The 27621-nt window shown below is 32.3% G+C and overlaps 3 protein-coding genes across 4 annotated transcripts in view; 1 reads left to right on the forward strand and 2 right to left on the reverse strand.

Annotated features, from left to right (window-relative positions):
• Window positions 1-16111, reverse strand: part of LOC114333041 (protein phosphatase 1 regulatory subunit 16A) — a 194005-nt gene extending 177894 nt beyond the window's left edge. The window contains exon 1 of the mRNA XM_028282864.2: window positions 15820-16111. The gene's annotated coding sequence lies outside the window, so the exon portion shown is untranslated. The remainder of the gene's footprint in view (window positions 1-15819) is intronic.
• LOC114333036 (charged multivesicular body protein 6-like) lies at window positions 2256-2849 on the reverse strand. Its single transcript, XM_050657056.1, has one exon. The coding sequence runs from the start codon at window positions 2847-2849 to the stop codon at window positions 2256-2258; it is 594 nt and encodes a 197-aa protein (XP_050513013.1).
• Window positions 15993-20507, forward strand: LOC114333042 (uncharacterized). 2 transcript variants are annotated; one of them, XM_028282866.2, is made up of 3 exons: window positions 15993-16127; window positions 16520-16641; window positions 20145-20507. In XM_028282866.2, the coding sequence occupies exons 1-3, from the start codon at window positions 15993-15995 to the stop codon at window positions 20494-20496; spliced, it is 609 nt and encodes a 202-aa protein (XP_028138667.2). In that variant the 3' UTR covers window positions 20497-20507. The 2 variants fall into 2 exon arrangements, with proteins under 2 accessions (XP_028138667.2, XP_028138668.2); XM_028282867.2 differs by lacking the exon at window positions 15993-16127 and adding an exon at window positions 16306-16461.
• The last annotated feature ends 7114 nt before the right edge of the window (window positions 20508-27621 follow it).

A 27621-nucleotide genomic window follows, 5' to 3' on the forward strand; every position in this document is an offset into this window, starting at 1 on the left:
TGAAAATTTTTTTGCACATAGAAGTGTACTGTACCTCTCATTTGCAATTTTGCAAAATTAAAATCGATTAACATCACGGCGTCAGGAATTTTTTTAAATAAACATTAATTATTGGTGCTACGCGCAGGACAGCGGATAGTTTGCTCTGATTGGGCATTCCAATGATCTTTGATAATGATTGATACATTTTAATTTTTATTACATTTCGATATAAATACATAAATTTGTTTATTGCAAAATAAATACACATACTCTATCCTTTGAAATAACACTTTTATTAGCAAAAACTTTGTTTGTTCATATATTTTACCTTAAATAATAAAAGTTTATTATTTTTAAACATATACAATTGTTTAAACAATATTTCACAAGCAATAATAAAATTAGTTTGATTTTTGTGGAATTAAAATATTAAAATACAACAAAATATAGAGTAAGAAAATAATATATTAGATAAAGATTGGAAGAAATTTTTCTTGGAAATCAACTTGTGTGAATCGACACCGCTGTCCTGCGCGTAGCACCAAAAATTATTGTTTATTTCAAAAATTTTCTGACGCCGTGGCAATTAATCGATTTTAATTTTGAAAACTGCAAATGAAAGGTACAGTACACTTCTATAAGCAAAAAAAATTTCAACTTGCTATCTGCTTTATTTTCAGTCCTGTAACATTTTGAAAAAATGAATTTTTTTTACGAAAGCTGGATTGCAAAATTTATTTTGCAAAATCTATTGAACCGATCTTAATCAAATTTACAGTATTGTTTTACTGTATTTAGACAAGGCGGGTTCGAAGGGAAAAATATTCCCATGAGATTTCTTTGCATAATCACATTCGTGAGACATCCCAGAATAAGGTTCAAGAAGTCGCCCACGTGAAAAGTGGGCCAATTTTTTTTAAACAATTTTTTTTTAATCAAATTGCAAGAATCAATATTTTTGGCACGAACAATTTTTTCTTTAATTTTTTGGACCATTCTGGACAAAAATGATCTCTTATAATTTTTCTCTAAAGTTGATCGTTTTCGACTTATAAGCAATTTAAAATTGAAAAAAACGAAAAATGGCGATTTTCAAGGTTTAATAACTTGGTTAAAAGTTATTACTATGAAAGTCAATATATGTCTAAATCAAAGTTTAAAGCCCTCCCTACAAGATCCTGAAGAAATTTTTGTCATTGTTTTATTACTAAGCTGTTATTTTAAGTAATAATAATAAGCACCATGCACGTGTGCGTCGTCTGTAAATACTGAGTGCGAGAGAGAAGCCATTCCAGCAATCCAATTGTGCATCTTACTCGTACTCACATTTACAACCGCGCCAATACGATCTAACCGCTAATTGTCAAATTAAAAATAACAGCTTAGTAGTAAATTAATGACACAGATTTTTTCAGGATCGTGTAGCGGAGACTTTAAACTTTGATTTAGTCACTTTCTGACTTTCATAATAATAATTTTTAACCGAGTTATTAAGTCTTAAAAATGGCCATTTTTGCGTTTTTCAAATTTTAAATTACTTATAACTCGAAAAAAAACCAACTTTAGAGAAAAATTATAAGATACTTTTTTGTCCAGAATGGTCCAAAAAACCTAAAAACAATTAGTCAGTGCAAAAGATATTGATTTTTGCAATTTGAATAAAAAAGAATTGTTAAAAAAATTGGCCCACTTTTCACGTGGGCGACTTCTTGAACCTTATTCTGGGATGTCTCACGAATGTGATTATGCAAAAATATCTCATGGGAATATTTTTCCCAACGAACCCGCCGTTTCCGCCTTGTCTAATTATGAAGTTTTTCTAAGTGAAATATGAAGGTCCTAAGTGTAGCATAAGTGGTTGAAAAACGTAAAATGCGAATACTTGTTTTTGTATGGTTTTTTCGCAATTATTGCTATTTTGCAACTAGGGTGACTATTTTTTAGATTTTTAACTAATTCTATATTGTAGAAAATTTAATTACGCAACTTTTATGTCAGTACAACTTTTCTCAGAAATGAACAGTTTTAAAGTTATATTCAAAAAACCAATAAAAAAATCGAATTTTTCCTTCATATTTTGACATTTTGATTATTTAAACAATGTTCCGGGCCATTTTGAGTGGGAGGATAACTCAAATATTATTATTTGATTTATTTTCAAGCAATTTCTGCAAAAAAATTTGAGTCACCTCTCAACGTCCGTCTCAAAACAGATGCGCCCTGGACTAATGTCCTGACATGATAAAGTAAAGTAAGTAAAAAATATATTTCTTTTAATGGGCATTCACAGACTTTTCTTTTTTCTTTTTAATCTGGATTTCATCTTCAGACGCATCTCTTTCAATTTCTGTTACAGGTACTACAGGCATCTGTTGGGCAATTATTTCTGCCAGTTCCAATTCTATAGCTTCTTCATCTTCCTCTATTAAACGTCTACTGATTAACTTATTAATTTCTTTTTGTCTCTCTATTCCTTGCGTTGTTTCGTTCAGTATGTCTTCAACAGTGTCAATATCGAATACTTCATTGATGCTTGTGAGGATTTCGTTAGCAGCTACCAGACTATCCAATACTTCTGACTCAATTCTGGCATATTCTATATCGTTCACCATTTGTTCAATGTTGTATAGTAATCCTTCAATTTTGGTTATCAGTTTCTCTTTAAAAATCCTCTTTTTTATTATTATTCTTACTTTTTCTGTGTTACCTTGGGCTATCAGTTGCTTTATCTCATTTTGATTAACTAATGATGCTTTAATCATTCTTTGGTATTGCTGTAACATGTCTCTTTTCTGTTTTAACTTGAGAATAGTTCTATCTTGATCAGTGATTCGGGTATTTTTGCTTTTACTAAATCCTAAGCCCATATTACGGATAGAATAGTTATGACACAACATTGTACTTAAAAGGAAGCAAGGAAACATAAAAAAGTCATAAAATTAATTACATTTTGTCAATGTCATTGTATATTGTATACTGACAACTTGAAATTTTTGGAATGTAAATATCTGAAAAAACTTTATATCTCTACGATAGAATTTTAATATTTCTCTGGGCTAATTAGTAAAATTCATGGAAAAGTTATTTATAATACCAGCAATTTTATTCCTGGAATCGAATTATAAGATCCTATATATTAATAATATAGGTATGCAAAGTCCGCAGACAGTGTGCTACTTTTTTTATCGTATTTTTTCAATTATTGCTCTATAACTCCAAAGATTTTAACTTTACAGCAAAAACACTCAAATAAAAATTCACCGCAATTAAATTCTACATAGAGAAATGTTCCGACGAAAATTTTCCTCGGAAAATGTGTGTTTTCCCAACAAAATATCTAATTTTCAAATAAAGTTTTAGGTAAGTAATTATTAATCAATAATTAAATAACTTATGCCTGGTTGCACCAACAGATCTTAAGTTCCAGATTAGCTAAGCTATACTTATAAATAGGGCTTCTTTGAGTATCACTTACGTTTCACCATAATTTTGGATTCTTACCTGATTATCAATTATATCTATTATTATATTATGGTATTCTTATTGTAATATATTAGAATTATATTATATTAATTCTTATGATATTCTCGACTTAAGCTTAAGATCTGTTGGTGCAACCGGGCATTAGTGACATCAAAGCTTTCTTGGTATAGATTGTAATTCCAGAAGCCGGTGAAAATTAAACGAATATTTTAGCAACAATTGAATTGTTAATTAACAGAAAGTGAAAATAAGTAACAGATAGTGAAAATTAAGACAGTTTTGGTTTCGCACCGCAACTGAATGAATAAAAATGGTATACATTTTTATTTTTATATTAGTATTACTCCTATAGAGTAACTAGGTCCATTTTCCGTTGGAACTTTACCACGCTGCAGACGGGGGTTGTGAATTGCATAGTGTAGAATTCCTTCCCTTTAGTCTTCACTGCAGCATCCATTTGGCTTGCATATTGTAGAAGCCTTGGAGGTTGTCACCAGGAAATGGGCCAATAAAGTTTTTCAATTAAAAACCTTTTAAAAATATTTAATTTACAAATATTTTTATTAGGTTGAAAAACTTAGTCTTTTATTTAGCAGATGCCGCTAGGCACCTACTACCATCTCGTCAGTTGCGGTGGGAGATGGATATGTCGAAGATTTTTACCTGGGCCAGAGAAATGCAGCCTATGCAGTCTCTGATGAACCTCTAACAAGAGGTGAAATCGTCGATAAGAGTGCTGGCTGCACTCTCTGATCTGAGTGAAAATTAAGACAGTTTTGGTTTCGCACCGCAACTGAATGAATAAAAATGGTATACATTTTTATTTTTATATTAGTATTACTCCTATAGAGTAACTAGGTCCATTTTCCGTTGGAACTTTACCACGCTGCAGACGGGGGTTGTGAATTGCATAGTGTAGAATTCCTTCCCTTTAGTCTTCACTGCAGCATCCATTTGGCTTGCATATTGTAGAAGCCTTGGAGGTTGTCACCAGGAAATGGGCCAATAAAGTTTTTCAATTAAAAATCTTTTAAAAATATTTAATTTACAAATATTTTTATTAGGTTGAAAAACTTAGTCTTTTATTTAGCAGATGCCGCTAGGCACCTACTACCATCTCGTCAGTTGCGGTGGGGGATGGATATGTCGAAGATTTTTACCTGGGCCAGAGAAATGCAGCCTATGCAGTCTCTGATGAACCTCTAACAAGAGGTGAAATCGTCGATAAGAGTGCTGGCTGCACTCTCTGATCTGAGTGAAAATTAAGACAGTTTTGGTTTCGCACCGCAACTGAATGAATAAAAATGGTATACATTTTTATTGTTAATTAACAATTTACAACTTATAAAGATTATATAGATGAGAGGTTTAATTAATATTTTATCGACAAAATATAAATTTTTCGTTTTTTTGCACAATCTTTAAATTTTGAAAAAAAAATAGTTATAATACGCTGGTCTAATTAGTAAAGTAAAAAGAAAAGTTATTTACCAGCAGTTTTATTGCTGGAATTGAATATTATGATCCTATATATTAATAATATAGGTATGCAAAGTCCGCAGATAGTGTGCTACTTTTTTTATTAACAAAATGGCGCCCCCAAATCGTGTTTTTTTCAATTATTGGTCTATAACTCCGAAGATTTTAACTTTACACCAAAAACACTCAAATAAAAATTCACCCCAATTTAATTCTACATAGAGGCATGTTTTTTTCCGATATGCTCCGATGAAAATTATCCTCGGAAAGTGTGGGTTTTCCCAACAAAATCTCGAATTTTCAAATAAATTTTTTGGGCAAGTAATTATTTCTGAATAATTATTAAATAACTTGGTGAAATAAAAGCTTTCTTGGTATAGATTATAACTGCAGAAGCCGGTGAAAATTAAACGAATATTTTAGCAACAATTCAATTGTTAATTAACAATTTACAGTCGCAATAACAACCAAAATAATCATGAGACATTGATCAAACTTAGAAAGATTTTAAAGATGTGATGCCTATTTAATATTTTGTCGACAAAATATAAATTTTTCTGCATTTTCTGGAATTATTTTGCATAATCTTTAAATGTTAAAAAACATAGTTATAAACAAATTAACATCTCTCAGAAATTGTTTATTATATTATAATTTTAAAAAATAGTTAAAATGCATATTTCAAAGGTCTTGAAAATGAATGCTTTAAAAAATTTTCCAACCATTTGCAAAAAAGTTATGAAACTGCAAAGTAAACATACGATTACTCCGTTGTTTATAATTTGTTTTAATTGTTTCAAAGCTTAAAAGTGAGTTTATGGTACAAACTAATTACTCTCAAAAAATATCAAACATTAGTTCAATGGTTATATTTTAATCAAAGATTAAAAATGTTTTTTTTTTGTAATTTTTAGCGCGAAAGTAGGCTTGATACAGAGCCGGAGCTAAAATGATCACTCGAAGCGACTGACACGCTTTAAACTCGCGCGAGTTGTGTATGTGGACGGACATAATTTTAATTATTAACTACTATACGTCGCGCGGCGGTCGTCGCTTCGAGTGAAAATTTTAGCTACGGTACTGTATTAGTCTACTTTCGCGCGTATAAATTACAAAAAAAATATTTATAATCTTTAATTAAAATATAACCATTAAACTAATAATCGATATTTTTTATAAATAATTAGCTTGTACTTTAAACTCACTTTTACGCTTTGAAAGAATTAAAAAAATTATAAACAACGTAGTAATCGTATGTTTACTTTACCGTCTCATATTTTAAAGCATTCATTTTCAAGATCTTTGAAATATGCATTTTACCTATTTCTTAAAATTAGAATATAATAAAAACTTTTTGAGAAACGTAAATTTGTTTATGACTATTTTTTTAACATTTAAAGATTATTCAAAAAAATTAAACATTTATATTTTGTCGACAAAATAATAAATAGGCATCTCATCTTTATAAGATTTCAAAGTTTGATCAGTGTATCATAATTATTTTGGTTATTATTGCGACCGTAAATTATTAATTAACAATTGAATTGTTGCTAAAATATTCGTTCAATTTTCACCGGCTTCTGGAACTATAATCTAAACCAAGAAAGCTTTTCACCGAGTTATTTAATTATTGGTAGATAATTACTTATTTAAAACTTTATTTGAAGTTTAAAGATTTTCTTGGGACAACCCGCATTTTCCGAGGAAAATTTTCGTCGTAGCAGATCGGGAAAAACATGTCTTTATGCAGAATTTAATTTCGGTGAATTTTTATTAGGGTGTTTTTGGTGTAAAGTTAAAATGTTCGGAGTTAAGCAGCAAAAATTGAAAAAAACACGATTTGGGGGCGCCATTTTGTTAATAAAAAAAGTAGCACACTATCTGCGGACTTTGAATACCTATATTATTAATATATATAATCATAAGCTTCGATTCCAACAATAAAATTGCTGGTAAATAACTTTTCCCAAAAATGGCCTATTCTCCGGTAATCAGCCCAGACTATATCTCTATGGGAAACGAGAAATGGGTAATTGAGAAAAATACAATATCTTCTATCAGATATCCACAGGATAATAAAAAGTTAATATGTATACCAATTCAGGTAATAATAACACAAACATCTCGTCTAGTAACAGAGGGATATGAATCATGAAACAATTTAATTCTATAAGTAAATAATACATTATAACAAATTCTCCATTTTCCTTTGATCAAGCTTTGATCGAACATCCGCACAAAAGAGAAAGAGATAGAAGTGGGATAAGAATGAAGAGAGTAGGTACCGACCCTGCTGATCTGACTTGAACAAAAAGCGAACGGCCGGAAGTTGTGGTCGTCTTGTCATAGATGTGGTACATAAAATTAAAGCAAAACCAAAGAATGATCGAATTTTTCGTATACTCTGTGAAGAAAATGATGAGATATACAGGGTGTCCCGAAAAGATTGGTCATAAATTATACCATAGATTCTGGGGTCAAAAATATGTTGATTGAACCTAACTTACCTTAGTACAAATGTGCACATAAAAAAAGTTATAGCCCTTTAAAGTTACAAAATGAAAATAAATTTTTTCCAATATTTCGAAAACTATTACAGATTTTTTATCTAAAATAGGCATGTGGCGTTATTATGGCAGGAGCATCTTAACAAACAATTATAGTGAAATTTGTGCACCCCATAAAATCATAAAAATGTTATGGGGTTTTGTTCCCTTAAACCCCTCCCAAACTTTTGTGTACGTTCCAATTAAATTGTTATTGTGGTACCAATAGTTAGACATAATTTTTTTAAAACTTTTTTGTCCCTTAGTCTTTTTTCGATAAACCAGCTTTTATCGAGATGCGGCTTCTTTTTTAATATGTTTACATAAAAATTGTAATTGGGGTTTCGTTCTTTAAACCCCCAAACCCCCCAAATATTTAGTAGTATATTTTCTCTTAGTATATTTTCATATTATAAAAATGTAAATTATAGATTTTTCATATTGTTACCAGGTCTCTCTAATCGTACTTAACCATATACATCATCACATTGTTTGATTTGCTTGTCTTGAAAATGTTAAGAAGAAATGCGTTCAATGTGCTTCCCCGTTTAGGATTTTGTCCTCTTCAGGGTTTGAGGTGAATGTTTAGTGTTGGCAGGAGAACCATATACAAATAGGTGGTGGATTTGACAAATATTCAAAATACCTCGATAAAAACTGGCTTTTCGAGAAAGTACTAGGAGGCAAAAAAGTTTTAAAAAGACTTTGTTTAACCAATAATACTTTAACAATAATTTAAAACGAACATACACAAAAGCTTAGGGGGGTTTAAGGGAACAAAACCCCCATAAAATTTTTATGGGGTGCACAAAGTTCACTATAATTTTTGTTAAGATGTTCCTGCCACAGGAATGCCACACGTCTATTTTTAATAAGAAATGTCTAATAGTTTTCGAAATATTAAAAAAAAAATTGATTTTCATATTGTAACTTCAAAGGGCTATAACTTTTTTTATGTGCACATATGTACTAAGGTAACTTAGGTTCAATCAACATATTTTTGACCCCCCGAATCTGTGGTATAATTTATGATCAATCTTTTCGGGACACCCTGTACAATACATTGCTATACATACGGAAGTCCACTGGCTTTCTAAAGGTAATTGCTTACAGCGGTTCTTCAGTCTCATAGACACTGTTATTGAATTTCTTAATACTACTGACTCCACACTGAGTACGGCACTACAAGAGAAGCGAAATGACATCGCGAAATATGGCCAAAGCGAAGGGAATAGTCGGAGCATTCATTGACAAACTATCTAGTTTTGAAGAAAATATATGGAGAAGAGATCTGAGCAAATTCCAAAACTTGAAATCTTCTTGTGGTAATCTAAGGATCTTCAAACATTGAAAGAATATTTGCAGTCCTGATTCCAAGATTTGACTTGTCTGAAAATGCCAACTTGGTTTATCGATCCTTTCAGCGTGGAAGTTTCAACGCCATGTCCTTTTGAAAGTCCGTTTCGACAGTGCGGGTATGAAAGATTATGGCCGTGGATAAAAGAAGTGTATCCAATCTTGGGGAATGAAATCAAAATGACTATTATTAGCATTCCCCACAACATATCTAGTGGAGAAAAGTTTTAGTTCTGGTATATTGAAAAACAAAGAAATAGGCTCGAAATAGAAAGAGGGGATTGGAGGTTGCTATTAACCAACATTCATTGAGCCAGACATAAAGAAATTATGTGAGGGACACCAGGCCCAAGGAAGAAGTTAAAAATTATTACTAACCATTTATCATTTTACGAAATGTAAATAAATACTGTACTGATGAATTATGTCTTTCAATTTAATTGAGGGGGGGCATTATAATGACAAATGTTCGCAATCATCATGGCAATCTTTATCTTATCCAAACAGCGTGAAAACTATACAGATGTTGTGTTGAACCAGGTTCTGAGACTCTTTAACCAGGATGTTTTCCTCCATGGACCTCAATTTCCATATATTTTTCCTCGCAGGATGGCTTGTAGGAGGGCATATCTGGATTCATTTTGCATGTGTCCAAAGTATTCTAACTTTCGAGATTTGATGGTGGTCGGTACCTTTTGGTTCTTGTTCATTCCTCTGAGAACCACCTAATTTGAGACTTGGTCAAACCAAGGGACTTTTAAGTATTCGCTGATACAGCCACATCTCAAATGCTTCCAATTTGTGTGTCAGTCTTTCTACAGAGGTTTGGTTGATGTATATATAGTTGACCTTTTGTTATCTTTTTCTTGTTAATGATTGGTCTCATTCCAATAATGCTCAGTTAAATGTTATATCCTTTAGCAAATTTAAAGATAATTTTGTGTTGGACTATCACATTAACACTTTAAAGTCTGCTGTGTTTATAGTTTCAACAATTTTCCATTGACTGTATAAATTGGCACATAAGACAAACATCTGATATTGGTTAGGAGTTGAAAGTGTCAATTCAAGCCTTCTCTGAAGAGTGACTGAGATAAGAGATTTAGGGTTGTTATTTGACAGTTTCTCACATCAACAAATTGTCAAATAAAGCATACTACAATGCCCAGCATGAATTTTTTTTTGTGAGATCTGTGGACCAGATGAAGATCACAGCACTGTGAGCCAGCGTTTATCACGCAGGGCTTAACATGTTAACAGAACTCAGACACTGGAAAATGGCTTTAATCAATGATCTGGTAGATGTAAAATCTGTAAGATTTAAGCACCCTTTGACTTAATATATTAGGGAAGGAAGATGAGTGATCTTTAACTTAGAGTATTAGCTTGCTTAGACAAGCTTTACCACAAAATTAGTCAAGTCATTAATCAAGTTAAACAGTGTTTTTTGATTTCTGCTTTTGATTATATTAGCCCAGTGAAATTTGGCATTATGGCTGCAAGTAAGTGTTCAAAGTGCAATGAAGATATCAGTGATAAATCAGTGGCTTGTGACAGCTGTCATATTATTCTTCACCCGACCGAAGGATGTACTGGCTTAAGTGCTTCTGAACTTCGAGCTGTTGTAATCCAGAAGAGAACGTTGTTCTACTTTTGTTCTGATTGCTGACTGTCATTCAAAAGTGTGCCCAAAATTCTAAGAGAAGTTGAAAACCTGAAGTGCGAAGTTACCTTACTCAAAGCTGAAATCCAGATGCTAAAAGATAACAAGAGTAAACTATTCAATAACCGACGACATCATAAACGAGCTACACGAACTAAAAAAAAAAGGTCAAATAATTTACTTATCTTCAATCTCCCAGAACCATCAACTTAAAGGATATTAATCAAATAAAAACACTTTTATCTGGAGCGAGTGAAGGTGCGATAAGTGTCAACAGTAAACATATCTTCCGTTTTGGGAAGAAGAATAAAAACGGACATAGACCAATTACAGTCGTTCTTTCCTCGGCTCGCGAAGTGCATCAAATATTAAGAAACACAGTTAAATTAGGCCAGGCAAATAAAATATTTTTCCTATCTGATCAAACTCCCTATCAGAAAAAGCAACTCGATTCAGTGAAAAACGAACTTACAGTGCGTCAACAGGCTGGTGAGCAGAATTTAAATATTAAATATTTCAACAATACACCGAAAATCAGTAAAAAACCTAAAACCGGGCAGCCCTTTACTTTATTACCAGTTAGAGGACTAAGAACTAAACTGTCTGACCTCAGCTTGAATGTCAGCAATTGTTCCTATGATATCATTATCTTAACTGAAACCTGGCTCACACCTGAAATTACGGATGCTGAACTTGGGCTTTTCAACTACAATATCTACAGAACCGACCGCTCTAAGGACTCCAGTGTCTTCAGTAGAGGTGGGGGAGTATTAATTGCCATTAAGAATTCAATTCCTTCTTATCAAATTCAGTCTGATCCTTCGATTGAACAGTTGTTTGTTCTCTTTAATAACAAATCTATAATCGAAACTGTATATTTTCCAACTAAATCTATAGCTACTTTATACCAATCATACTTTGAACAGCTTATCACTATGGGTTATTCCACGAATATACGCCTGTCTTGGATTATCGCAACAACGAATATTTTAGTGTGCAACATAAGAAGTGCGAAAATAAATGGCTCTAATAATAGTTCCAATAAGCAACAATGTATTTTGCAATTTACTTTCGTTCTTCATAATTTGCACAGTAAAATATTCATATAGTCGGTTCGCTAAACTCAGACGCAACTGGCTAGATATTTTAGTCGATAATTTTTTTGTTTTTTGCCAATTTTGCAAAAATTTGCAAAATTACTAATTATTAAGTGATTATTAACTATTTAGTAATTATTTTTTTGCCAATTTTACTAAAATTGGCAAAATTACCGACTAAAATATCTAGAAAGTTGCGTCTGAGTTTAGCGAACAGACTATATTTATTAATATTAATATTGATATTGTATTAATACCAATTATATTATATAAATAATATTTATATAATACAGATATTATATTAATATTTGAACAGGGTATATAAGCGAGCAATACGATAGAGCAAACCTTTTTCTATTGGGTGATTTTAATCTTCTGTCTGCAGTTTGGGATGTCGATGATTATTGTTCCGTTGCTTCTCCTCAGCCTACAGCTACACAATCCGAAGCTGATTCTATTGAAACTATATCCAATATCTGTGCTTTTTTCAATCTCTTCCAGACCAACGAAATATCCAATGATAGAGGAGTTACGCTTGATCTCATTTTATCTCCATTGGGTATTGATGTGTTGAAGGCTATCGACACTTTAATTCCAGTGGACACACATCATCCTCCGCTTGAATGCAGTTTGCCACTCAAAATCACAAATTATCATTCATCTGGTGAAGAGTATTATTATTTGTTCATGCTGACTATGCAGCAATTTGTTTTTCCCTCGAAGCAATTAATTGGGATGGTGCACTTCAAGGAAAAGAGCTCTCTGACATGGTTTCTGTATTTTACGACATTTTTTATTCCATCATTGATCGTTTTGTTCCGCTAAAAAATTCTGTGATAAGAAATATCCCTGCTGGCACTCCTCTGAGCTGAAGAAGTTGCTTCACGAGAAGAAATCAGAGCACAAGATATACAAGAGCACAAGGTGTCCAGAAAGTTATGCAGCATTTAGTAACTTAAGAACTAGATGTAAATTTTTATCAAGAGAGTGTTATGCCGATTACATTCAACGCACCAAACATTCTTTTATTAATAACGTTAAATCCTTTTGGAAATTTGTAAGTAGTAAAAGGGAAAATAACGCTATACCTAATACAATGACTCGTACTGCCTTCAATGGAACTGATATTGCTAATCTTTTTGACAACCAATTCTCTTCCGTCTATACAAACCAACCCTTACATCCACATGTAAACCAGATTTCACCTTTGGTTAATGTGTCTAATTATCACATTGAAATTTAAAAAATCTACGAAAAACTGTCTAAACTTAATACCAACACAAAGGTCCTGGTCCTGATGGAATTCCCCCTACTTTCCTTAAAACATTCAGCTTCATTCTATCACGCCCACTTTTTTATATACAGTAGAACGTCGATAATCCGGACGTCAAAAATCCGGACCGTCAATAATCCGGATTTATATCTAGCAAAAATGTCTGATTCTTTTAAAATGAATTAAGAACTTAGCTGCGAGAAAATGAACCCCTATCGCAGTTCAAAAGGCTTTTACACATTTCTTTAAAAGTTCAAATAGTGTCTGATGTTTTTACTGTGCGCACATGTTGCTATAAATAAATTACAATCCAGTGTTTGAACAAAAAAAATGTTTTGATTAATTTCACATCTAGACACTTTACTGTATATGAGAAAATATAAACTTTTAAAATGTTTGTTGTACTTAAATGTTTATACTGGTCTTTTTTTAAGGTAATTTCGATAATTCGGATAATTTGATAATCCGGATGGGGTCCGGTCCCAATTAATCCGGATTATTGACGTTGTACTGTAGTTAATAAGTCTCTATTAACAGGGGAATTTCCAGACTACTGGAAAAACTCGTATGTCACTCCAATATTGTATAAATCAGGTCGAAAATGGGATATAGGTAACTATCGTCCCATTTCTATTCTTAGTGCTATTCCTAAAGTTTTTGGGAGCATTATTTCCGATTATTTAAGTTATGACTGCTCGCCAATTATAGGGACCCAACAATTTGGATTTACATAAAAAAAATCAGCAGAATTGGGTCTCATAACATATGTTGACTTTTTGACAGATGCTCTTGAGAGGGGTTTACAAGTTGACTCTGTGTATACTGACTTTTCCAAAGCTTTCGACAAAGTTAATCATGAGCTCTTGATTCATATTTATACGGAGTTGATGGCCTTATATTGAAGTGGCTCAAGAGTTATCTTACACAAAGATCGCAAATTGTCAGGGTTAATCATTACTATTCTCATACCATCTCTCTTACCTCAGGTGTACCACAAGAATCACACTTGGGACCTCTGTTGTTTAATATATTTATCAATGATCTAATACACTGTTTCCAAGTAAGTGAAACTTTGTTATTCGCTGATGATTTAAAATGTTTTAAAATAATCACGTGTGAGGCTGATTCACTTAGTCTACAGTGATATTGATCGCCTATCTAACTGGTGTATGCAAAATGGTATGCGTTTGAATGCATCCAAATGCCATATTCTTCGTTTTCACTGAACTCATCATCCAATCATCTTCGAATATAGTATAAATAATCTGACCTTACATTCTACCTCTGAAACTAAGGATCTAGGTGTGATCCTTGACTCCGCCCTTAGCTATACATCACACATTTCCAGTACAATACAGAAGTCTATGAAGATGCTTGGCTTTATAAAGAGAACCACCAGAGACTTTACTAACATCTCAGCTATTAAATCCCTTTATTTCTCCCTGGTTAGATCTCATTTTGATTACTGTTCCACAATTTGGTCCCCCTATTACTTTACTCATAAACTGAAACTTGAGGCTGTCCAACACAATTTTCTAAGATATACTGCCACTATGATGCATGTATACTACAACTATTTACTTACCTCCTCTTGAGGTACGCAGAAAACAAAGAGACTTAATAATTTTATTTAAAATTATCAACGGGCTGTGTAACTGCCCGAGCTTCTCTCTAAAATATCTCTATTTGTCCCCAGTCGTTCGACTAGGCAGGTGCAAACCTTTTATGTTTCTTGTCATAGATTCAATTATTCTTACAACACATTTATTCCTAGAACTCTTTGATTAGCTAACTCATTAAAATAACCTCGAAATTTTTAATATATCAGTTTCCCGCTTTAAAAATCATATTTCTTCCCTAACTTTTTAATACTTTCGGCCACAGCTTTTGTATTGTGATTGGTGTTACATGACTTGTATGTATTAGATAACTCAAAACCGTTATACCTTGGAACATTTCTGAATTGATTTATATGTGTTATCTTTTGTTTGTAATTGTACTGACCTATATGTAATCTTATTCTTTTTTGTAACTGTACTACTTATAGAATTATTTTTTCTCAAACCACTTTGTTATGTTATATTATGATAATTTAGAACACTGTATCATTTATATCTGAATAGGGCTTGCCCGTGAATAAATAAATAAATAAATAAAAAATTTTAATAATAGCATATAGCATTAAGCAGCTTAATAATAGGCTGCAATTAAGAAAAAACCAGTGGATTGTAGTAAAACTTTAAAATAGGTACATAAATATGATACTTAATAGCCAGAAATGTTTGAGTATAATAATAATACTCAATGTGTTTGATTTAAATAATGAATTAACAATATATTTTTTTATATAATTTTCTATCGGTATCATTCTAAATAATTAAAATTCATTACATTTACCTCTATCATTCTAATTAGATGCAAACCAAAGTACCTGTTCAATATTTGTTATTGTTTATAAAATTTTAAAATAATATAGGTAAATTTTTTTCCAATAATTTTTTTTTCTAAAATTGTAAATATTGCTAAAGTAGTATATCCCAGTCAAAATCTATACTTATTATAGTATAGTGGTCTTTTTGTAAACACTGCAATAGTAGGTCAACTGCATTGTAGCAAAGCACAAGAAGGGAAAGGGGGGAAAACTACTAGAGGAAAAAATAACACCAATACAATAATATGAGTTGAAGTTGATAATATCTAAGTCTGAAATAATATGCTCTAATGCAGAACAAATCACCTACCTGTTCATTTTAAACACTAACATAAAAAGTACTTCTGACAAAGAAGGTCAGAAGGTGAATGGTCTACTTGAAGTGTTAAAACAGCATTTCCTGTTATATTTTTTAAAGTATCTGACTTGAGGGATGATTAAAAATAAGGGTTCGGGCGATATACAAACCTAGAAGATTTAAAAACAGAAAATAGGGTTTAAAAACTTACCTCTCAGTAACAGGTTATCTTCAGTATTTAGATCATTATCTACAATAACACTTTATGTATTAATATTTATTAGTTTAACACGAAACTTTCCGCGAATATTTTGTACGTTTCATCAGGATTTTTTATTTATTAAGTACAGAAAACGGTTTCCCGATCGGGTCCACTGATTTTAAATGGTGCACAAGTGCACTTCACGGTGCATGTTTCGTATGGTTTATCTTTCACCATCTTTCACCTTTTCACTTTTTGTTTACATCGACGCCGTGTCTCTAGTTCCGTCACCGGACTCGAAAATTATAAAAGAAGGGGTATGGCTGAAATTAAATATTCAGTCAGAATCTAATACTAATAATTATTAATACAATTTTAAACCAAAATGTGAATGATTATTTAATTTATTCAAAGACATTGTAATTAAAATTATGCATATTATGGTTAAATATGAACAATTTTGCTTTAGTTCGTATGTAAAACAAAGATGGTGTTAAAAATTATTTTTGGCATGTGTCAGTCAAACATCTGACAGTGACACTGACAGAAGTTTAAAAATTCAAAATATAAACAAAATGTTCAAAAATGATACCTACTAATGTTTACCCAACTCTTGTTATAAATAATAACACTAATTTTATTTTATTTAAAGTAAAAATAGCAGATTATATATTTAAAAGATTTTTAATTAATAAAGTTTATTTTCTAGGTAGCTATACACTTTGCAGAAAAAGGATTAAATGTTTGGTTTATTTCACCTTCCGTTTTGGATAATATTCCTGCCAATATTGTCCCCCCAGACAAAGAAATATTGCAGTTAATTACTTTTATGTAAGTTTATTCTTTTATAATGGAGAAATTACAAAAGTGGAATTGGAAAAATATGTACAGTAAATAGAACCAGGATTATCCGTGCTCCTTGGGACCAGACAAGGTACGGATAATCCGAACATTTATTTCTTATGTATACAATACATACATATGTACCAACCATAAAAAGATAACAGAAAAAAATTAGTCTTTCATATGAGTCTCTCCCTTGGCTTACAGAGTTTCTGTCGAGTGATTTATGGTGACACTATTTTGATAAAACCTCAAAAATGTAATTTCAGTAATAGAAAATCATAGCACGGATAATCGGGGTTCTACTGTCCATATTTATATTGTTATTATACCTACTATAGTTTTCTTGGACAACCTGTTTCCTATAGTAACAACCTACTTACATCCATACCTACATCATTGTTTATATAGGGAGATAGTTGGTCAGCCCAATAGGTAAATATGTTTGATTCAAATTGAGACAGTCACCAGATGTCCTCACATTTGCTGTCAGGGTCGCAACGTCAAAATGCATAGACACCAAGTTGGATATGATCCTATTCATAACGCCCCAACTTGCATACATATTAAGAAAAATAAATATGTATATAGAAGAGTATGTATATTTAGAAATTGAATTAATGATGTCATGCTACTATACATTATATAATAATAGCATGACATCATTAATTCAATTTCTAAATATATTCTCCCATACTCCCATATATATTTTTTTTTATAAATATGTATGCGAGTTGGGGTGTTATGAATAGGATTGTATCCAACTGGGTGTCAATGTATTTTGACGTTGCAAGCCTGACAGAAATTGTGGGGACATCTGGTGACTGTCTCAATTTGAATCAAACAATTTTTTCTATTGGGCTGACCAACTATCCCTATATAAACAATGCCTACATAATTCTTATCTACATACAAGCTATTTCTGTGTACTTTAACCTTTAACGCTTTGTGGCTTCATGAGTATCCACCTGAATAGTACCAGAATTTATTGTTATTCATAAGTATAACCAGAAAGCGTGTGACTGTTAAAGTGTTTTGACTGGTACAGGGGTAAATCTTTTCTAATTCTTGATTTTGGTACTACTCTTTATACTTCCAATTTAAGAATCTTCTAAGCAAAAAGTAAAGTATAAGATGTAAATGTGTAAAAAATACTTTACACCACCCTTTACAACTACTATATGTAAAAGCTGTTGAGCCTCATCTCCTAAGATCAGAAATCATTTTCAAATATCTGTCATCAGAACAAGTCAGACCTCTCTAACAAACGGAGTAATTGGGTAATAGAAATGTAATCTTATTTTCAAAGAAAGGACACCACACACATCTTATGGAAAATATAATAACTCTTGAATAATAAATTGATATAAATAAATCTAAAATCAAATGGGAATTTAAATGAGTCAAAGAGAGAAAAAAGATATTTGGAATCACCACTTCATAAATCTTAAAGGCAGATACTTATAGGTGTAGGTATAATTTGGCCAGGACATTCAAAGGAATAGAGTTTGTTTAATCCGCTTAGCTCATGCTGTGTAAGCTCTTCTCAATAGCCACTACACTAATAGTATTTATGAATGACAGTTTTATGCCCTTCAAGAATATTTATGATATCAATAAACTTTAATTACAATTTACGCCTTTATTAATTAAAATTCAGAGTTGGCGCAATGGTATGAAATGATTGAAATTTCGAGAACAATCTATTAATGTAAATTTTATTTCATTTGAGTGACATATTTTCCATAAGATGTGTCCTTTAGGCTGTTCATTTATTAGATGCTGTTCAATCATTGGTTGTTATGACCCTATTAGGTGAAAACTGCCTTTGTGCATTACATTACAGTTGTTCTCTATTTTTCCAAGGAATTGCACACAGTGGACAAAATTTTAGCAATTTTGCTTTATTCTTTAAAACCGGAGTGGTGATACCCACATTTAGTGACAACACCAAAATCAACAATAATATTCTAAGATTACTTGTATATGCAAGGCTCTAAATGCTTTTAACCCGCGAGTAGTCGCGCGGTGAGATAGAATCTCAATTTTTATCCTTTTTCGCGATAACTTGATGAAAAATTTTGCAATTTTGAAAAAATTTCGTAAGTGCCTCGAGGAAGGGTGTAGTAATGCGTAGGAATTTTTTTCTTCTTCTTCTTCTTTTTGTGTAATTTATGGCTTTGGGGAGAGCCAATTAGCTTTAACCCGCGAGTAGTCGCGCCGTTAGATAGAATCTCACATTTCATCCTTTTTCGTAATACATACAGTAAAATTTGTCAGTAACGGCCACTAAAAATGAAAGAACTATTTAACTGGCCGATATAGAAAGGTGGACGGTATTGCCAGTTTTTGTAGTGTACATATAATTGGTTTGGGAAATTTTTAAACTGGCCGTTAGGACAGGTGGCCGAAGTTGGCAGGTGGCCGTTAACACAGGTTTTTTTAATAAAATTGTTAGAAATATATATTTTCAATATAAAAAGTAGATAAAAATAGTACAAAATAAAAATTTGTTTTAAATTCGTATTTTGAGATAGAATCTCACACGCGACTATCGACGTTACAGAAGTGAGCGCGACTACTCCCGGGTTAATACAAACCTGTAGAATAATACAAAAATAACATTATATTACAAAAATATGAAATACATTAAATCCAATTGTAAGTTTAGGCACAGTTTAATGCTAACGAATTAGTTAATTCACTCTCGAATTTTGACGGTTCCAATTTTGCAATCGACTCCTGAGACAAAATTTTGAATGCGCGACCAATCACAGCAGACCTAGGATGTCATTCACTTTGATTCATCTGCGCAAAGGACTAACATTTTTTATGCACCTTCACCAAAATGGAACATAGAACAAAAGATTTTCACGGAGTGATTCTACTGATTCGTTAGCCTTAAATATACTGTGGTTTATTTTTGTTCCCTTTGTTTATCCTTAAAGTGACAATCCCTTATCCGTTGGACAGTATTGTTTGTCTGGGGTGGCTTAGGTGGGCTCCTGGACAAGAATGAATATTCTTTCAAGTGGGTTTATTTATTAATTATCTGTCTATATAATACTAGGCATAACATTGTGTATTTGTCTGATCAAAGAATCTGTTTCTGGCTCAATGCAAAGATTTGAAAAAATCTAGTACTGGAAGATGTGACACCAAACGAGCGTTTATGTACGGCACCATTGGTTTTAGAAATAGATGACGTTAGCAGCTTTCTAGGTACGAGATTGAATTTACTCGAGACAACGCTGAGACGTATTCAGGTAGCTTTTGGTTATCAGAATTTGCAGTTGATCGGATCGACTGGATTATAATAAAAATTATTTATTTCTTTTGATGCATTTAAATTTGAATTATCATTCAACGATAACAGTGACATGATCATGATCAACAACCTAGTAGTTCCTTTTAATTGTAATTTTAACTTTATGTGTGAAATGTAGCAAAATATTTATGTTTCCCTTTGACTATCATTATATATTTTTTAGATACCTCAAAGATTGCAAAGATCTATTAAATCATCTGAACACTATCCATTTATGGCACAAATCTCCTACAGTTATTCTTATATGCGGTTTTGATATTTACACAAATATATTTGAAGAAAATTATAAGCCTATGTTAGCTGCACTGTTGTCAACTACTTTATTGGATAGTTCAGTAGTATGTTATAAGAAAAATAAAAAGTCAACATATTTAATTCTTACTCTACAGACTATACCTGATAATTATAGAGATAGAATAAAAGTATTATATGATATGTACTTTCCTAATATCATAACAGATCAACATGAAGAAATTGTGATAGATAAAGTTGTAAATTATTATATAAATAAATGATATTATGAGTTGATATTTTCTTAGTGACCAGTACTTTGCAAAATATATTTATAAATATTATTTTGACATAGTCCTGTAAAATTCTACAATGAATGAATCCGAAATGCTTGATGAAAGCTTCTAAGATAATATATCATTTTAAAGAATGAAATGAATCACCTATAGCTTGAGGTGAATGGAAATCTGTTACAAGCTAGGTATGTCTAAAAGATTGAAATCAGTATTGGAAACAAATGTTGAAAGTCTTCAATTTTTTTACATTAAACATTTTAAATTTATTATTTAAATATAAAAATATTCAATTATGGGAAATATACAAAAACCTGGCTAGCACGTTTCAACACAAACATGATTCAGACCGGCAGATTCAACATTCAAAAGTTAACTAAAACCGGGTAAACTGGCTGACCACTCATGAAAACTATTCACCAATTGCCCTGTCGTCTATAACATATAAACTACTTAAAAGACTAATTTTTAACAGAATAAACCCAATAATCGCCAAAGCTATTCCAATCGAACAAGCACGTTTTAGACCAAATCGAGGTTGCATCCACCAGGTCTCATCTCTCTGCACTTACATATGTTTCTAGAAGCCGGTTTTCATAGAAAACTAAAGAGAAATGCTGTTTTCATAGATCTACCATTTCATTGCAAATTTACTGCCAGATTAATAGAAAATATGTTCAATTATGGGATCAGAAATAAGCACTCAGGAAACTCAAAAATGGTCTGCCATCAGGCTCAGTACTCACACCACTGCTTTTTAGCCTTTACATTGCAGACATGCTGACAACATGAACAAAGTTTAAATATGCCAGTGACTATGACTGGACTTTATTAATACAAACAAAATCCCTAGAAGAAGCTGAAGAGATTCTGATGGAAGATCTAGAGAGAATCGAAGTAACCTGCTTAAACCGTCCTCCTAAACAACAATTTGACTTCAAGAACACTTATCGTTCACTTTGATAATTATTATTATCAATAATAATTATTATTATTAATACACATTATCAAAGTACTAGCATCCATACTTAAGTTTTAAGGCTTAGCTCTTGTTTATTCTGTACAAACAATGAATGGACAGAAAACTGCGGAAATTAGGAACCGAATGTCAACCACATTCGCTATGAATCCAATTAAGTACATTCATAATATATATATATATATGCTTCAGAAGTCAAACGGTGTGGGTCATATTCTCCTTAAAAATGACTTATGAGATGTAACACAAATTATTGTGTATATTATAATTTCCTTGTTTGTATTTATGAATATATTACTTATATTATAATAAATAAAGACGGTTTATTTATTTTTAATAACTCCCTATTTTTCTTCAACTAAACTTACGTGCATAAAAATCGGCCCACTTAAAAATTTGGTCATTTTTGATGTCTCATATTTCCTAAACCTGTTAACCGATTTAAGTGATTTTCTGAACATGTTATAGCATGATTCTTTAAGAATACCATTGCAATAAAATTTTTGCCGAAAAGGTAAATTTTCATTGTATACCGGGTGTACCGATCAAACTGTGTTTTTTTCTCAAAGTTCGATCATCCTGTGGAATATTCTAGCATTTATAAAATACTGAAATTAAAACTGAACTATGGCCACAGGTTTTGTTAACATTCTGTTTGTTGATTTATTCGTTTATGTTAGATAATAAAAAAGTTAGCTACTTTTAACAACCATACATGGTCTTCCTCAATACAGGGTGTTTCTAATTAAGTGCGACAAACTTTAAGGGATAATTCTGCATGAAAAATAATGACAGTTGGCTTTATAAACGTATCTATGTCCGCAAATGTTTTGTTTCCGAGATACGGGATGTTGAACTTTTTCTTACAAACTGACGATTTATTTTATCGCTTTAAAACCGGTTGAGATATGCCAATGAAATTTGGTGGGTCTTAAGACGTAGTTATTGCACATTTTTGACATACAATTAAGAATTTAATATTCACCATTAGCGCTCATACGTGTAATATGACCGATAATATTACCCGTATGCTCGCTAATGGTGAATATAAAATTCTTAATTTTATGTCCAAAAATCCGCAATAACTATCTCTTAAAACCTACTAAATTTCATTTGTATATCTCAACTGGTTTTAAAGCAATAAACAAATCGACAGTTTGTAAGAAAAAATTCAACATCCCGTATCTCGGAACGAAACATTTGCGGACATACGTTTATAAAGCTAACTGTCATTAGTTTGTTATGCAGAATTACCCCTTAAAGTTTGTCGCACTTATTTAAAAACACCGTGTATTGATGAAGAACATGTTTAGTTGTTAAAGTACCTAACTTTTTTATTATCCAACACAAACGAATGAATCAACAAAGAGAATGTTAACAAAACCTGAGGCCATAGTTCGGTTTTAATGTCAGTATTTTATAAATGCTAGAATATTCCACAGGGTGATGCGAACTTTGAGAAAAAAACACAGTTTGATCGGTATACAATGAAAATTTACCTGTTTGGCAAAATTTTTATTGCAATGGTATTCTTAAAGAATCATGCTATAACATGTTCAAAAAATCACTTAAATCGGCCAACAGGTTTAGGAAATATGAGACATCAAAAATGATCAAATTTTTAAGTGGGCCGATTTCTATGCACGTAAGTTTACTTTCACAAACATCTCATTTGAAACACTTGACTTACACCGATTGGCTTCTGAGGCATCAATATGTTAATGCTCCCTTATATACCAGTAATAGAGGGATAGAAACTAACTATGCTTTTTCTCCTGAGGATCTTTCAGTGCGTCATAGTTTTCGATTTCTTTCTAACGCATTAAATTGCATGCGACAGAAAAAAACGCACGTCGGTGATTACATTTCGTCGGTGACATTTATAACAGTTATTCTAGTTGTCAATAGATGGCGCTATAATCGAAAAAAAAAATTATTTACGAATTATATAATATATCTACGAATATAATTTGTACAATTTATAAGACTATACAAATCAAAGAAAATACCATTTTATAAATGCAATAAAGACAATTGATTTGATTTTATGCCAAATTGCAAATAAAATGTGACAACTGTCAGATTTAACTAAAATGTCATGTCACTAAAATGTATATTATAACGGACTTACCTTTTTTTTCTATCATTTGTGACGCACTGAAAAATGTTCATGAAAAGAAGCATATATTTGCTTTTTCTTATTAGTGACTCTTTGAACTACCGAGATAGGGTTTGATCTTCATTGAGTATCTATCTCCTTTTATCACAGATTGGAGCACATGTGATAATTATTCCTTCTTTGTTGTAGACCATTTAATTTCAATACAAAGTTCAACCACGATTTTAAAATAATATATGCTTTTTATAATATATGCCATAATTATGCCTTTTGTGTACTGAAAATGTCATAGGAGATAAGCAAGAAAAAAAAAGAACTTTAGAGTTGAACCAGATTTTCTGAAAATCAATTTCTACTTATTTTTCGTAACTTTTCGAACGTGAAATTTTTCGTTTTTACTACCAGACGTTATGCCTTTTGTTTGCAGGCAAGTATGTTATCGTGAAAACTAACAAACTTTCAAGTGGCATTAAGAAGAAAATCACGGACACTGATTTATTAACATTACATGTTTAGGTCATAATTACCTAGAATAAAACACCAGTAGCACTTATGTCAAAATTTTTGAAAATGGATTCAATACGATTCTATCGATTCGTAAAATTGCGTAAAGGCGCGTTTTCACAGGTCGATCTGGATTGAACGATTTAGATCGATTATTAAATCGAAAGCAAATTGAATATGTAAACCATAAATCGACTTGGACGTTCGGCGGAGTGAGTCGATTCGACGGAAGTAGAAAGACTATCTACCTTTAATAGGCGATTGTCGCCGAATCGATGTCGAACGACTGGAATCGAATGTGTAAACACCTCGTCGAACAGAAACACAACGTGCCGAAAGCTGAGTAGAGTATGTACTTCTAGCGTGTATGAAGTTGTTATTTTTAGTGCGACAAGCTGTAATTTTGGAAAAAAAATGACTGAAAAATGGTCAGATGCAGACATGGCAAGATCAAAACTATGATGTATTATGGAATCCACAAACCGAGCTTTATCGCAATCTACAAACGAGGCGAGCAGCATTGCAAGCAATTCTACAACATAATATGAATAAACCCAAAATGTCTGAAAATGACTTGAAAAATAAAATAAAAAATATTAGAACAGCATACAATCGTGAATTGAGCCAAGTATTGAAATCACTAAAGAGTGGTTCTGGACCTGACGACTTATATGTACCGGTTCTAGTTTGATTTAAACATGCTGATAGTTAAACATTTTGTGGTACCCGATACAAGGCTTCGAGTGGCGCATAGCTGTTATGTCTCCAGTGGCTAGATTTCGAAGAGCTATGTATTTGCAATTTCAGCCTTGCCGGTAATGCTTCACGCATATTTGTATCGGTTTTTTTTTAATTCTCCCAGCAGTTTTTTCTAAAAGTTCTTTGAAATGTGCATTATCCATTCTTAGATGATTTCTATAAGCCTCTGGATCTTCCACAACCATTTCTTGGAGCAGACTTTGTGATGCACCATGAGTATTTGGTCTTAAAATCCACGGTCGGGTCCACCACCTTCGTTTATTTTTCTTTTTGTTAGATTTGGCTATTTCTTCTCGAATTGCATAACAAATTAATTGCACACCTACATTAAGAATTTCACGTGACGCCATTTTGTACTACAATTAATTCAACATTCATCGACTGTCGTGTAAACCTTTTTTCTTTCGGCACAGATCGAATTATGGTCGAACGATCCAAATCGTTCAACCTAGACCGACCCGTGAAAACGCGCCTTAAGTTGTAAAAAAACTCGTCGCAGCACCTTGTGATTTTCTTTACAAAAGAAAATTCAATTTTCCTCGGAAAATTCTCTAGAAAACCCCACAGTTTTCACATATTTTACTCTCTCTGATTTCATCTTTCAGTACTTTCAAAAGCATAAGGCAGAGGTTCACAACCAGTGTGCCGCGGCACACTGGTGTGCCCTGAAGTCCCTGTAGGTGTGCCGCGAAATTTGTGCTGGCTTTAGTCCAAAAGAAAAATCCAGATATTATTTTCACACATTTTTTACACAGAGAATCACTTGTTGCTAAGTCATTGATGCCTGAACTGAATGACGTTTTGCAAACTGTTGTGAAGATGGTGAACTACATCAAAAGTAGCTTTAACAGCGAGATTATTTAAGTTTGTGTTCTGCTATGGATTCTGAGGCGTACAGAAGTAAGATGGTTATCGCGCGGACGTGTCCTTCAAAAATTCTATACACTTAAAAAGGAGCTGTTAGTATATTTTACTTGCGAAAAGTCTAAATATGCCAATTTCCTTAGTGATGACACCTGGTGCACCAAAGTTGCGTTTTTGGCAGATATTTTTGGGAAATTGTATGATCTAAATAAGAGCATGCAGGAAAAACAAGAAAACATACTCACCTCTTCTGATAAAATTAGTTCCTTCCAGCAAAAGCTTTTACTGTGGATAAAGAAAGTTGAAAATCAAAGGATTTAATAATGAAGGGTCACCAAGCACAAATATCGCATAAGATAATATATGGTCTCACTATTTTTCGGACATTCTGTTTTATACTCCATTATTTTTTATTATCAACTCGTCTCTTTTAACACAAAAAATATATGTTTGTAAGTGCATTAAAATTTTGTTTTCTTAATTTTCCTAATTAGTTTCCATAATGAGCACAGTATTAACTGAACTCAATGCAGGCCCGTTTTTAGGGTCTTTGGCGCTATGGGCACCATTTTGACAAGCGCCCCCCCCCCTCCCAACCACCAAATATACGCCAACACAACCCGGCCACTAGCGCCATATTTCGAAATAGATTTCCGCTTTTTCTTGTACTTTTTTTCTTATTTGCCAGTTTTGGTTCGGGGGGGATCTAACCCCTATTATTCTCTTTACAAATAGAGAATATTCCATTATCCACCACCTATGGACCCGCCGTGTCCCGGACTGGCAACCGGCAACCGTAAAACAAAACAAAACCGTTATTGACGCTTAAACAATAACAGATTAGCATAATAATCAATAGGTTTTGTTACTACGGTATCACGGACCACCCTCCCACCCTTATTATTATAATTGTAATTATTATTCTACTATATACACTGTACTCTGCCTTTATAACATTACATCTTGATATACTAGTTCAATATTAATAATAACATCACACTTTCATGTTATATTATCTTTGTTGTAAGTTCATCAGTTCATCGGTTTCTATTTACATTGGTTTCTTCCGCATTTTCAAGTTTGAAAATGTGGAAATCAGTTTATCACAGTCAAGTTTCAAGGTTATGTCACTTTGAGTGCACAGTAACATCAAGCTGTTTAGCTTTTCATCTGCAATTGTACTTCTATTTTCTGACTTGATTTTCTTCAAGGCCGAAAAACTCCTCTCTGCCGAACAGTTTGTAACTGGCAGAGTCAAATACACCCTAATGGCTACTTCCAAATTCGGAAATGTGCTTGTTAAACTATTTTCTTTGATGTATGAGTAGCAGTCTCTTATTCTCTTCAGTTTCTCAGCCTTCATGTACATTTGAAAGTGATGACACTCTTGTACGAAGTCATTTTCGCAAATGTCATTGGAGTAGTACTGAGCAACCTTTTTAGCTTGTTCCACTAGATCTTCATACTTCTTCTCGTGAAGTTGACTGAATATTTCAAATCTTTTACTTAGATTTTCGTAACTATTTTTCCGGCTACTGAGCTGCACTACTAGATGGTCGAAAATGGGTTTGAAAACTCCAGTTCTATATCTTGTTCTAGGATCCATTTTCTCAAACTGTTCATCCCTTTGTTCATCAAAAAACATGGTACGTTTTCTTGCTCTGTCATAAGAAGGGGTACTTAAATTAGCCATTTTCAAAGCTTCAGCTTCAAAGTCATCAAATTTTTCACTTTTCTCGTTTAAGAACAACGATAAAGACTCAAGCTCTTTTGTAGCACCAAGTAGGTCTAATTCTTCTGTTTGCAACGTTTTGCTAACTTTGTCCACTCTTTGCAAGATATCATTCCAAATTACAATTAAAAGAACTGTTTGGAAATTCTCCAAGGTTTT

The sequence above is a fragment of the Diabrotica virgifera genome, chromosome 7, assembly GCF_917563875.1.
Source record: "Diabrotica virgifera virgifera chromosome 7, PGI_DIABVI_V3a".
In the NCBI taxonomy this organism is placed as follows: domain Eukaryota; kingdom Metazoa; phylum Arthropoda; class Insecta; order Coleoptera; family Chrysomelidae; genus Diabrotica; species Diabrotica virgifera.

Excerpts from the sequence above, each read along its gene's own strand:
- LOC114333036 (XM_050657056.1), bottom strand. The coding sequence starts at position 2,849 with ATGGGCTTAGGATTTAGTAAAAGCAAAAATACCCGAATCACTGATCAA.
- LOC114333042 (XM_028282866.2), top strand. The coding sequence starts at position 15,993 with ATGGTGCACAAGTGCACTTCACGGTGCATGTTTCGTATGGTTTATCTT. Across the intron at positions 16,128-16,519 it reads CGAAAATTATAAAAGAAGGG|GTAGCTATACACTTTGCAGA; the intron begins GTATGGCTGAAA and ends TTTATTTTCTAG. Across the intron at positions 16,642-20,144 it reads TTGCAGTTAATTACTTTTAT|ATACCTCAAAGATTGCAAAG; the intron begins GTAAGTTTATTC and ends TATATTTTTTAG.